Source organism: Phoca vitulina, unplaced genomic scaffold, assembly GCF_004348235.1.
Source record: "Phoca vitulina isolate PV1807 unplaced genomic scaffold, GSC_HSeal_1.0 scaffold68, whole genome shotgun sequence".
NCBI classification, from domain to species: domain Eukaryota; kingdom Metazoa; phylum Chordata; class Mammalia; order Carnivora; family Phocidae; genus Phoca; species Phoca vitulina.
The window spans coordinates 5566798-5579512 of NW_022589771.1; the positions used below are offsets into that span (position 1 = coordinate 5566798).

Consider the following 12715-nt stretch of genomic DNA (forward strand, 5'->3'; position numbering starts at 1 on the left):
CAGAAAGTCAGGGACGGAGGGAAGAACTCTGCATCTAGGGTCGTTAGGACTTCGTGAGAACCTGAGACAGAATCCTCATGGTGAGACTAGCTCATTTCTTCACAAAGCTGCCTCCGTTTTCAGAAGAAAAAGGTAAAAGAAGGCCACAGCTATTACACTCGACTTGCAAATAAATACAAAAAAGTGCCAGTTGGTAAGATGGCTTTATTGGTTTGCTCTCTTCACGAAGGAAGACATTAATCACCTTTTTTTTTTTTTTTTGAAACTTATATTTGAAATGTCTTTTCTGAATTTGCACGAGATGGTGGCCACTAAGAAGGCCACTGGGCCTCCCTGTGGTGTCAGGCTTGGTCTGAGACCTGCGACATCTTCATGCAAACAGTGCAGCTACTTAGGGTCGTCTTTCAGCTCCGGGGTGGGGAGGGGGTCTGGGAGGCCCTGGGCTGGAGGCGCTCGCACCCCCTCCCCCCACCCCCCTCTGGGAGAGGCTGAGAAAGGAGAGCCACTTGGCAGAAATAAAACACAAGAGCATGGAGTCTCAGGAACGAGAAACGGCCCTCATGCTGAGTTCGGGATCTTTATTCGTTAAGACATCAGGCCCCAGGCCCTAGCTTTCAGGGACGGGGTTGCCGGGAGCAGGGTGGGAGAAAAGCAGGGATGCACAGCCGGCAGAGGACACAGGCAGGGTGCCCCGAGTGTGGACGGTCATATCCCGGGGTGTCCAGGGCCAGTGGACGTTGCTTCAAAATCTGCATTCTGGAAACAAAGCACAGGCATGCATCCCCATGACCAGCCTCGACCTCACCCACTGGGTGCCTGGCTTCTCAAGGTCAAGACAGGCTCCAAGGTCAGTGCCTTGGCCTGCATTCTCCCCAAGTCACTGGGAAAGCGTTGAGTGTCTGACCTTGTGGAGAATAGCCATATGTCCCACCAGAACTTAGGGATTCAGGCAGGTGATAGAAAGGATGGGGGACCCAAAGGGGCTGTCAGCACCCAAAGGGGAAGGTATAACCCCCGCCCCCCGCTGAGGGGCCCCAAAGACTGGGGACAGCCCGCAGAGAGGCAATGGACAACTCCCTCCCGGTCCCGAAGCCTTATCTGGGCCTCTGCCTGGATTTGCCAGGAAGGGGGAGGAGGCCCGGGGCAGTGAGCGGGGGCCCCATCATCGATCAGGATGCTGGCATCAGCTGGAAGGCGGCCCCACTCCCTCATGCCGGGGGACAAAGGGCGCGCGTGCTGATTCCAGGAAGGTGCCTTGCGTAGGCGCCTGTGTCCTTCTTAGAAGATGAGCTGGCACCTGGACGGCCAGGTGGCTTCTAGCAGACCTCACGCCCCAGATGTGGGGTGGGATGACGGAGCCAGGGCTGCACACCCCCCCCACCCCCCCCGCCCCCGCGTGTGCGGACCCCTGCTTGCGGCTGACCCGGGCTTCCCCGGAGTGGCAGTCCCGGCCCCGCGGCACCGCTGAGGAAGGGGGGGTGCCTCTGGGGGGAGGTGGTGGGGTGCGGGGAGGCACCGGGGCTCCGTGCCCGGGGCCGCCACCGTCTGTCCCGCCAGGAGCACGTCACAAACGACAGGGCTTTGTTTGCTAATGGCAGCTTCAGACATTGGCCCGGCTTCCCAAACCTGTGCATTTTCCACTTCGCTCCGGGAGAGGTTTTAAACCAGCTCCCTGTACGTAGCGCCTTGACTTTGAGCACATTTTCAAAACAACGGCTTTAGAGTCGGCACAGACCCCTCAGCAAAGGGACAGCAGGGACAGCCCCTGACTGAGGCCTCCGCCGATGGACAGCCGCGGCGCTGGGGGCCCTGCCCGGGCGTGCGTGGCCTCCGGGGACCCAGGAAGGACGCCGCGCCCGCGGGCCCGCTCACCTGTGTCCTGCAGGGGCTTGAAGCACCAGGGCACCCCATGGGTGCTGGAGTCGAAGCAGCAGCCCCGACCGGTGCACTGCTCGGGGGTGATGTTGGGGTAGCCGCAGTCCACCCTGTCCTTGGCCGGCACCTCACACAGGTTCGTCGCTGTCCCAAACAACACCCGGTCAGCGCAGGTGGGTCTGCGGACTTCAGTTTGCCAGCCCGCAGCCTCCCCCCAGCTTCCGAGTTCAAAGCAAATGACCCCCCCGCACCCCAACATCTGCTTGAGGAAGACGCTCTTCCCGCAGAAGGTTTTACTTGCCCTGTGGGAGCTCTGGGCCTCGGCCAGGGTGCCCCTCGCACCGTGTGCCCCCAGGGCCCTGTCGGGGGTCCATGGGCTGCGGTTCCTTCCCGCTGGCCATCTGGGGCCCCCAAACCCCTTCACTGTTTTATCAACACAAACTGCTCCCTTAAAAAAATGAATAGTATAATAGGAGATACACACTTAAAACAGAAAACCACAATGCGTGCTGTTTTCCCTTCCTTTTCTGTGTCTCCCTGTCCCCCAATCCCTTGGTGTGTCCCATCTTTCTGGCACATCCTTCCGTCCTCACCACTTGTTTTTGAAGCAAGCCTATGTTGCTCAAGTTCTGCAATGTTTGCCTGGTCACTTAACGGGATTTTCCTTAGGAAAACAGAAACCACAGGAAATCCCTGAAATCCTCTTCTATCCCTGCCACTGGGTAATTCTTCATTCCAGGGGTTCCCGAACCTCGCTCGTGCTGAGATCCCAGAGACACTGTGGCGTGAGGGGGCACGTCCCGGGCTGCAGGATGTGCAAAGCCGTCCGGGTGACTCTGGCGGGCACCCAGGCTGGGAGCCACTCCCTTTGGCACCTGATAAGAGCCACACCCTAATTTCTTCAAACTTGGGTGGATGGGACAGCCACACCCCCCACCTGCAGGTGCAAGGCCAGGGCTAAGTGGAAATTGTCCGTGTGCACTGAAAACGTTCTGGAAGAAACCATATTCATTGGTCTTTCTGTTTGGTAAATGTGCCCACACAGTGTGTCAAGACCTATCTGGTAATTCAGAAATCTGCGGCCAAGAAGGCAATGGGGTGGTAGGGTTGGCAGAGGCTGCCGGCCAGGCCAGGCTCTAACCTGGGTTCTAACCTGGTCCCAGCACCGACTGGGAGGGTTGCATGCAGTCAGTCACTAACTTTCTGAGCCTCGGTCTCCTTGTCTGTAAAATGGAAACAGCAAGACCCAGTTTGTAGGGCTATTGAGAGGAACCGTGTGCATCTGGTAAATGGCAGTTACTAATTAACGTGGGGGCCTGGTCACCTTCCTCAAGCCCCCACATGGCCCCCAGAGCCTGCATCTTGCGTCCCTTCTCCTCCTCCTCTGCCCTCCCCCCACCCGCCACCAGCCCCCTCCTTCCTACGGCATGAAGAGGAAGCCTGAGCAGTACTCACACAGGCCCTGGTATGCTGCTGCCCAGCTGGAGGACCCCAGCACCAGGACCACCACCAGCAGCCAGAGCGCTCTGGCCTCCATGGTCACCAGCGGGCGGGCTCTGGGGACCCGTCTGCTCGGAGAACGTGCCGCGTCGGCCAAGGGGACGCATTTATACCCTGGTGTTTGTGCAGGTACTCTGGCTTCTGTTTGCTTGGGGACGGCCCTCCCCTCCTCTGGCCGCACCTACTTTTCCCTGTGCAGGACTGTGGGGGGACAGGCCAGTCTGACCCCACCACCGTGGTAGCAAGCCAGCTGAGAGGCCAGACTCCAGTCCCCGGTTTACCACTCCTCTCTGGGGAGCTGCGCTGTGAGTCCCAGGCTAGCCTGGCCTGGGGGAGAGGATGAAGGCTCCGCGTGGGGCTGGACGGCAGCCAGAAACCCAGCCAGGAGCAGCCGAGAAGGCGCCCTCCTCAATGACCTCCGTGTCCAGAACCAAGACCAGCCTTGGAGATTTGAAAAGACGAGTCCAGCCCGAGATTCAGGCACGCTGTGCGCACGGATCTTGTTCCTCCCTCGTAATTCTTGAAAATCCTGTCCTTTCTGTTTCTCTTGTTGACAGCAAGATTTATTTTTTATCATTAAGTACACTTTCATAAATGTATTCAATACACTTATTCAATATTTTAAGAAAATTGAGTTTGATAAACTGTAGCATTTTGATAAAAATAGAATACGTGCAGTAGATTTTGAAAAGGCAGACAATCCAAAAAAGTCCTCTCCTGTCCAGAGGTATCTGCATTTAACACTTTCTTAAGTATTTTTCCAGAAATGTTCTCTCTAGACCTAAGCACGTTTTTAACCCAAATGAGAACTTACTAGACATCTTTGTTCAGCTTGTCTTCTTTTTTTTAATGAAAGATATATCCTGGAAATTATTTTATAACAGCCTATCAAAACAAGATGGGAATAATTATACCCATCTTCCAGAGGAATGAACTAAGGCTCACAACCTAAGATGCCTGTCGGGGCTTCCTCTCGTGGGCCTGGCAGAGCCGGGATCCAGGAAGCTGTGTAGGACCCGGAAGCAGGTGCACCTGGCTGGTCACCTCAGCCCCCGGTGGGGGTGTGGGGTTGGAGGGGGACCTGAACCACCCCAGAGTTTGTCCCCAGAGCTGTCCTCCACCCAGTGACCAATGGGGCCTGGCTGTGCACGCGTTGGCAATGAGCGTTGGGTCCCACCTTGCGACAGCCCAGGCCTAGCCCCTCCTACTCAGCAAACCCCCACCATCTGCTTTTCACCCCCTCTTCCAAGACAAGTGCAGGCTGAAGACAGAGCAATGTCTGTGTTGTTTCAGGGCTTTGCTTTGCTCCCAGAAGGAGAGTGTGAGCCCAAGCTAAAAGATGGCACGAGTTTTGTTATGAAGAGATCATTGTAGAGAAAATCCCTGGGGGGACGTTCATCTTCCAGGAATGAATGAAAACCAGGCCCAGGACTGGTCGCCAGCCCCACCCTAACAAGGGGCTGCCCTGGGTGCCCCTGAATCTAGGGTGAGCACACCCAGGCTCCTACTGGGGGCTCTCTCCTTCCTCAGCCTCTGACGCCTTACCTCTGCCACAGTGTCCCTGGCCATGTGCCTGGACTGTCCTGGGATCGCTTCCCCGTGAATCCCTCCTGCCCTGGGCTTTGTGTGCAGTGTCCCAGGGAAGGTGAGGTTCCTCTGGATGGGTCCAAGCAGCGGGCGGTCTGGCCTGAGTGCTGGGGCTACCACCTCCCACCTGCAGAGTGCATGGCCATTGGCAAGCATATGCCACAAGCAGGGACTGAGTGTGGATCGAGGGCAAGGTGCTCCACCTGCTAGTGTTGGACCCTGAGGACACCAGGCAGAGCCCCTGACCTCAGAGCCCACGGTCCAGTGGGGGAGAGTAAGTCTTGACATGTGGATTGTGATGCAACGTGGTAAGAGCTGGTGGGACGCCGCCCAGCAGGCTTCTCGTTGGGAGTGCAGGCTGAACGGGGTCTTGAGGAGTGAAGAGGAGTTCGCAGATGGGTGAGGGTCCGAGGGAGTCCCAGGCAGGCGCTGCTAACTCACCCAACACGAGTCAACATGGCCTACACGGGCTTATATATTCCGTGCTACCTCTCAGCTCACTAAGATTGTCACTCTGGGTTATTCAAGCCAGCGGAGGGTCAGATGGGGGGAAAGATACACAGTCGGTTAATCGGTACACCTGGGTTCGCCCTGGACTCTCACCCGCCGGGGGAGCCTCCTATTGACCGGCTGTTACTCGTTCTACAGCTGCCCTGGGTGTGGGCGCCTCCCTCTGTGCCCTGCACAGAATTTCCTCCTGCTTCCTGGAGGGGGGCTTGCAGACCCTTCCTGGAGGCTCCGGTCTTTGGCGTGGTTTACACTGAGGACGATGGGGGGCAGGTAGAACTGCACAGATGAGTCCCCCACCCACTCTGGAGGAGGAGGGGAGGAGGACAGAGGGTGAGTCAGGACAGAGGCCGTGAGCCCTAGGAGGCCCCTCCTGGGGCTTGCACCTCCTGCCCCCAGCACTGGGCCAGTGTCTGTCGCACCGTATATGGGGGCATGAGACGCCCCCGGGTGTTTAGGAGGAACCGACGTCTAGCCCAAAGTCCACCGCTGGTGGTTTCGGCCACAGTGGCCCTAACCCCGGAGGTCCTGGGGGCTGGGGCTGGGGCTGTTGCTTCAGCCCAGAGGCTGTTATAACAAGGAAAGTGTCCCAGGAATGAGTTAGCCGATGACCCGGACCCCAAAGGGAGAGAGATCAGTCAGAAATAAACAGAGCTAATAGCCGGAGCAGGTGTGCCTGGAGGCACCAGGCCCCTCACGACAGCCCCGCCTTTCAGACCCGGATGGGCCTTTTCTGGAGTGACTGGACCAGCTCCAACAGGAAGCCCAGGCGCCAGTGGTTGCCCCGACACAGGACAGGGAGATGCCCCGACCTGCACCTGTCGCTTGCCAGCCCCTGGCGCAGCCCTGAGCCGTGTCCCAGGACGATGGCCAGGGAAGGCGGAAGATGGCCCCCTGCCGAGCTCTGCGCACTTCCCTGTGAATCCAGCATTGTCGCCAAGTGACTTCCTAAGAGTGCTGGAATGGATAGTGTCGTTCCCAAATTCATATCCTTCCTGGAACCCCCGAGGATGGTTTATTTGGAATTGGGTTGTGGCAAGCGTGATTATTTAAATGAAGATGAGGTCGGACTGGAATGGGGTGGCCCTTAATCCAATATGACTGGTGTCCCTATAAGGATAGAAACAGACTCTCGGGGAGACGACATGTGGCAATGGAGGCCCAGGCTGGGGGGGAAGCAGCAAAGCGCCGAGGAGCGCCAAGGACTGCCTGCAGCCGCCAGGGGTGAAGGAGGCAGGAGGGACCCTCCCCCAGCGCCCTGGGAGGGAGCGCCACTTCCCCACCTTCATTTCAGACTTCTGGCCTCCAGACTGCGAGGGAAGAGCTCTGTCGCTGGAACCACCTAGTTTAACGGCCTTTGCTACACTCAAGGCACATCTAGCTCTGAGATCTACCTTCACTTGCATCTTCTCACCACGGGGAGGAAAGCGCACAGCCAGAGACCTGGAGAGCTCGTGTCCCGGGGACCTTCTCCTTTCCCACCCTGACTGGGCTTCCCAGGAGCTCTGCCTGGTGCTTGGTGCCCCTGCACCCGGGACCCTGTCCGTCCTGCCAACCACAACCCTGTGCTTCCACACCCGTCCTGGGCCTACTTTGCCCTCCTTGTGCACCTTCGATCTCTGGTCTCTACAAATCGCTGGCCATATGTAATCAATCACCAGTGTTTGTAGAACCCTCTCCTGCACTCCCATAACTCACCCAAATAATCGTCAAGCAGTCCTTTGTTCTCATTTCCTCATCTCAAGGGAGGCTAAGACAACACAGGCTGGTGGGCAAATGAGAGACTCCTATATCCTGGTCGAAGCTGGGCCAGGCGCCAACACCCGAGGCCAAGGGAGGCCCCTTAGGGAGGCAACTGTGTCATGAGTTGTCCAGACTGGGACACTTTTCAGAGCCTACAGAGCACTGGTAATGATTCTATCGGGAGGAGAAGTGTGAACGGGGATCATCCTGAGCCAGTGGGACGAGGTCCACCTGCCGAGGTCCACCTGCCGAGTGGGCATCCCACCACCCCCCAGTGAGTGGTGGTCATTTTCGAGTCCATGTGACTTTGATGGATCACAAGCACAGGTACTCTTCAAAGCTCTGGAACCACACAAGCCATGGGATCAAACGTGAGTGCGTCATGCTCCGTCATGTCCTGACATACGTGTTGTATGTACTGATGGGACACTCGTGTGTGGATATGAGTGTGTGTGTCTGGCCCTCAGCATGCTCAGGCTGCTCTAACAGAAGCCCATGGCCACTGGGTGGCTTATAAACAGCCTTTATTTCTCACAGATCTGGAGGCTGGAAGTCGAGGATCGTGGCACCAACACGGTTGCCTTCTGGTGAGGGCTCTCTTCTTGCTCACCGACGTTTCCACCTCACGTGGGTAAGAACAGAGCAGGGAAAGGGGAAAAATAGACAAAGCTTCCAGGACCTGGGGGATAGCATCACAAGGTCTAACAGAAATGAAATAGAAAAAAAAAAAAGGGCAAGAAAAAAATTAACAATGCTGGATCTTTGAAAAGATAAAAAAAAATCGATATGTTTCTAACTAGACCCATCAAGAAAACAATGAAAGAGAACCCATATTGCCAATATCAGAAACGAAAGATGGGCTATCGCTATGATCCTACAGGCATTAAAAGGAGAAGCAGGTAATATGCAGAATAACATTAATTAATGTTTATACCAACAAATTTGATGACTCAGATAAAATGGACAAATTCCCTGAAAAACACAATTTACCAAAGGGACACAAGAATAAATAGGAAATCTAAATAGCCTGATTTCTATGGAAAATTTTGCAGTTACTATCAAAATCCTTCCTGCAAAGTAAATTTCAGGTTCAGATGGTTTCACTGTGTCATTCTGTCAAAGAGCTCCTATCTCACGCAAACCAAGAAAGAAGATGAGGAAGGACTGTTTCCCAGATCATTTTACGGGGCCAGCATAAATCTCCTACCCAAACCTGGCAAATATATTATGAATTATGAAAGACCATCACAAACATAGATTCAGAGAAACTTAACAAAATACTAGCAAGCTGAATCCAGCAACATACCATAAAGAGTAACACATCATGGATGACAAGGGTTTATCTAACGATAACAAGGTAGGTTTAACATCAGATAATCAATCAGTGCAATTCACCACATTAATAGGAAAAATGAAAATAAAAACTGTGATCATTTCAATAAACGTGTTAAAAGCATCTAACAAAAGTCATACTCACACATGGTGAAGACTCTCAGGCAACTAAGAAGAGAGAGGACCATTCATCCGCTGATAAAGGGCATCTACCAAAAAACACCACAGCACCATTCTTCATGGTAAAATATGAGCCTTCTCCCTGTAAGACTGGGACCAAGGCCAGGATTCTTACTCTCATTTCTATTTAACATTGTAAGGGTGGTTCTAATAGATGTAATAAGGCAAGAAGAAAAAAAAGGCATAAAGATCACAAAAGAAGAAGTAAGATTGCCTTTATTCTTGGGTGATAACTTTACTTCCAATTGTTTGCTGCTGATATGTAAAAACACAATTCGTTTTTATATTAACTTTGTGTCCTATAATTTTGTGGTTTTAAAGATTTCTTGGGATTTTCTAAAATCACACATATCTTGAAGATACAGTGGATAGGTTTGACTCAATTAATATTCAGGCTACCTATTCAGCAAGACATGACAGGTGAATAAAAAAGCCAAGCCACAAACTAGGAAAAGATATTTGAAACCCATGCAATTGATAAAGGATCACTATCAAGGATACATAAAGAATTTCTACAAACCAATGAGAAAAAGACAAACAACAGTTTTTAAAATACACACAGAGGTAATTTACGGTAAAGCATGGAAAGAGGCCCAGTGTCCCTCCTAGTTGGGAATGACAGAAGAAACTAACATTTACACGCCATTTCGCTCACATGGATTGTACCCATGTCACAAAATACCGACAAGGGTATAGAGAAAAAGGAACTCTTCCTCAAAGTTGCTGAGTGTAATTAGTGCACCTACTTGGGCAAGCATTCTGACAATACCTAGTAAATGAAACAAGTGCATATTGTTTTGATAAGAAGACACTGGGGATAATATACATAATTGCTTACCAATAGGGGAATGCACTCCACATTAAAATGAATGCATCAGACCTATTTTTATCAATAAGAATAAATTTCTAAAGTGTAAAATATAAGATCAAAAGCCTGTATATTATAATACCATTTCTGATTATTTAAAAAACAACAACAAAAAGCACCACATACTGTTTATGGGTATGCATAGGAATAATATACACTGACTTCAGAATGGTGGTTAACTCCAGGAAGGGAGGGGAAAGAACGGGAAAAGGTGGTACTTTCCTTGTTTTATTTCTTTTTATAAAATGAGAGGTATCAAGGCAAATAGAACAAAAGTCCAGCATGAATAAATCTGGGTAGTGTGTGCACAGAGGAGCACCCTACCTTACATACTGTTTATCTAAGAAAGAGGATTTGAAATCTGGCTGCTGAAAATTGTTATTTAAAAAATCCAGATACCATAAGGCGGTTTGGGAAGCAAGGGGAGAAAGCGCTGAGAGTGACCAAGCCTGGGAGAAGCCGGCTCTGAGGCTCGGGATCTGAACACTGGGGTCCTGGTTTGGAGGAGCCATTTTAATGTTCTATCCGGGATGCCTGGTCAATATCAAAGAGGCTTATCTGGTCCAGGATGAGGGAGGGACCACTCTGGAATCCCATCCAGCATCCATCTTAATAGCAAATAACGGCTCCAGTCATTCCGAGTTTTCTGATTTTGATTCCTAGGTCCCTGGGCCTCTGCAGTGCAATCTCAACTTTCTCTCCGTATTAGTAGGTTTGCCAAATCTGCTCGATATGAAGACCTGACTATGTCCCGGGTGGGGGAGGAAGAGCGTGCTTGAGCGTGACTTGGTATGCCAGCAGGGGAGTGCCGAGGAAGCGATCACGGGTTCATACTATTAATCTCTGAACCCAAATATGCTATTGGTATGTCCCCTGCTGTGTACCGTCTCAGCCTTGACCTCAAAGTCCATCAGAGAGAATAAACTACAGATTGTGATTCTGACTTTCTAGAAATGAGCACTAATCCATCAGAGGAGAAAAAATGGCCCATTAGATTTTTCACTAAAAGGTAGCATAAGAATGATCAGAATTGGAAGTATCTCACGTCTCATAAAAGGCAATCTTATATCATACCTGATTCTTTCCACCACATCCCAAGTTTTAGCTCAGCTGCACTCGTTTTTAGGGAATTCAAAAGAAATTGAAAGCAGAGCCCACCCTGAAGAAATGCATTGTTTGCCAAAAGCAAAAAACATATTGAACCATCAATGAGAATGTGCAGTGAGAATGACCTGGGCCAGATTCTCCACATGCTTCCTTGCACCTGTCTATGCGGGCGAGGGAGATTCCTCGGAGCGGGGGGAGAAATTCCTCACAGCCAGCTCCCTCTGCAGGGCTGCTCCTCACAGGGATTCTGGCTGGTTTGTGTTGAAGGTGCCACATGGACTTTTATTGGCTTTGAAACCAGTATATATCACACGTTGGCTCTTCCGTTACTCGCCATCACATCAACGTTTCAAAGAATGTTTCTGCCCTGCTGTCATGTACGCACCGCACTGAGTATGTAATCCATCGGGGAACTGAAAGCAAAGTGTGAGATCACAAAGAATGGCAACACCACAGGCAAGAGCCAGCCTCAGTGGCCAATGCCTCCCCGTAGTTCTTAGTTATAAAGGTGCCCACCGGGTCTCGAGACTCATAATAGCCCTGTTTTGCATATCGAATGGCAAGAAGTTAATACTGTGGTTCATTAGGAGATTATTCATACATACATAGCACTCTACGATATCTTGTTTTGAACGACTTGAAGGGTTTTACCAAAGCATTAATATTTGTTGAGCTCCTATAGGTGGAAAAGTTGTTGAACAAAGGACAATCGGTCAATATTTACCAAACATCCTTTGTGTGCATAGGCTTCAGCCCAGGTACTGTGGGTGGTTATAAAGGAAGAAGATGATGTGGTCAACACTGATAAGTCAAAGTCAAAGGCCACATTGTGGGATCCGGGCGCCTCCCTAGAGCTGCGGCGACTGCCCTCCGGTGGCTCTGCACATGGAGAAGGATCCGGCAGGCGAATATGTTAATTTCAAAAGTGAGGTCACAAACACACACGCGGGCTGTGGGAGGAAAGACATGTGGGCGTGGGGTATCAGCGTTAGCGCCTCACTCTTCTAATGGAGGCGGTGTTGAAGGGACGGGAGACTGCACTGGGCTCTGCCACGCGGCAGGGAGGTCATCGAGTCAATGGGGGATGTGTTGCCTAAACGTGAAGAAGATGCAGCAAGAAGGCGCCTCTCTCCAGGGCATCAGGGCAGAGTGAGACATCCCCAGACTCGGAGCATATGTGGTGGAAGACACCCTGGGTGGCCAGGGGGCAGAAGGGTCCACGGTGCTTGGCTTCCAGATGGCAAGAACCAAGCAGAGTGTCATGGCCTGGGCCCTTCACCATCTTTTATGTGAGGTGGGAAGGTTGAGAAACCATGGCCCTGGCGGTCTAGAGACAGACTGGGAGTCAAGCTTCCGCGGGTGTCCCTGGACGCCTGAACCACGGTTTCCTGATGGATAACCACGATGCCTTCCAAGGCAGTGTGAGTCAAGAAGTGACGCACAGAGCAACCTAACAGGTAAGATGCCATCCACTTACCAACAGCAGGGGCTGTTGCCTACATGACAGAGACCCATGAGGTGACTGCTTTATTATGACTGCAATGATCTGGGGGTGCAAACGATAGCCATCCTTGGTCCCTCGTGACTCAATTCCACGGGACTTGGTCTAACTTGCTAACCAGACTCCTGAGTTTGATGCCCAGAGCTGCTGACCGGTCCTGGAGCAGATCCCTGGCTTCAGCTGACTTTCTGGCTCTTCTCCTGAGCTGGAAGCTGCTTGCTGCTCAGCACCTACCTACGGGAGGACGGAAGTCCCTGCTCTCAGGTGTCTGTGGCCACAGGATGGATCAGTGAAGGGAATAAGACAGGTCGACCCTGGCCTGAGGTTCGCGGGTGAGGAATCCTGTAACACAGAGCTCCACCCTGAGGCCAGAAGTTAGTTATCCGGCAAACTGCTTCATTCCAGGCAAGCGCCCAGTGGCTACTGAATGAATGGAAATCGGAGGCTGAGCATTTGCTCATCATCACACTTACATGGACCCGTAAAACTAACTGAGAGCAGGCAGACAGGAACCC

General features: G+C 52.1%; 1 protein-coding gene across 1 annotated transcript; it reads right to left on the reverse strand.

Annotated features, from left to right (window-relative positions):
* Positions 1-344: 344 nt before the first annotated feature.
* On the reverse strand, positions 345-3452 carry TFF3 (trefoil factor 3). Its single transcript, XM_032392697.1, has 3 exons — positions 3331-3452; positions 1873-2019; positions 345-756 (listed from the first exon to the last, which is right to left on the reverse strand). The coding sequence occupies exons 1-3, from the start codon at positions 3410-3412 to the stop codon at positions 743-745; spliced, it is 243 nt and encodes an 80-aa protein (XP_032248588.1). The 5' UTR covers positions 3413-3452; the 3' UTR covers positions 345-742.
* Between the last annotated feature and the right edge of the window lie 9263 nt (positions 3453-12715).

Excerpts from the sequence above, each read along its gene's own strand:
- TFF3 (XM_032392697.1), bottom strand. The coding sequence starts at position 3,412 with ATGGAGGCCAGAGCGCTCTGGCTGCTGGTGGTGGTCCTGGTGCTGGGG. Across the intron at positions 2,020-3,330 it reads AGCAGCATACCAGGGCCTGT|CGACGAACCTGTGTGAGGTG; the intron begins GTGAGTACTGCT and ends TGTTTGGGACAG.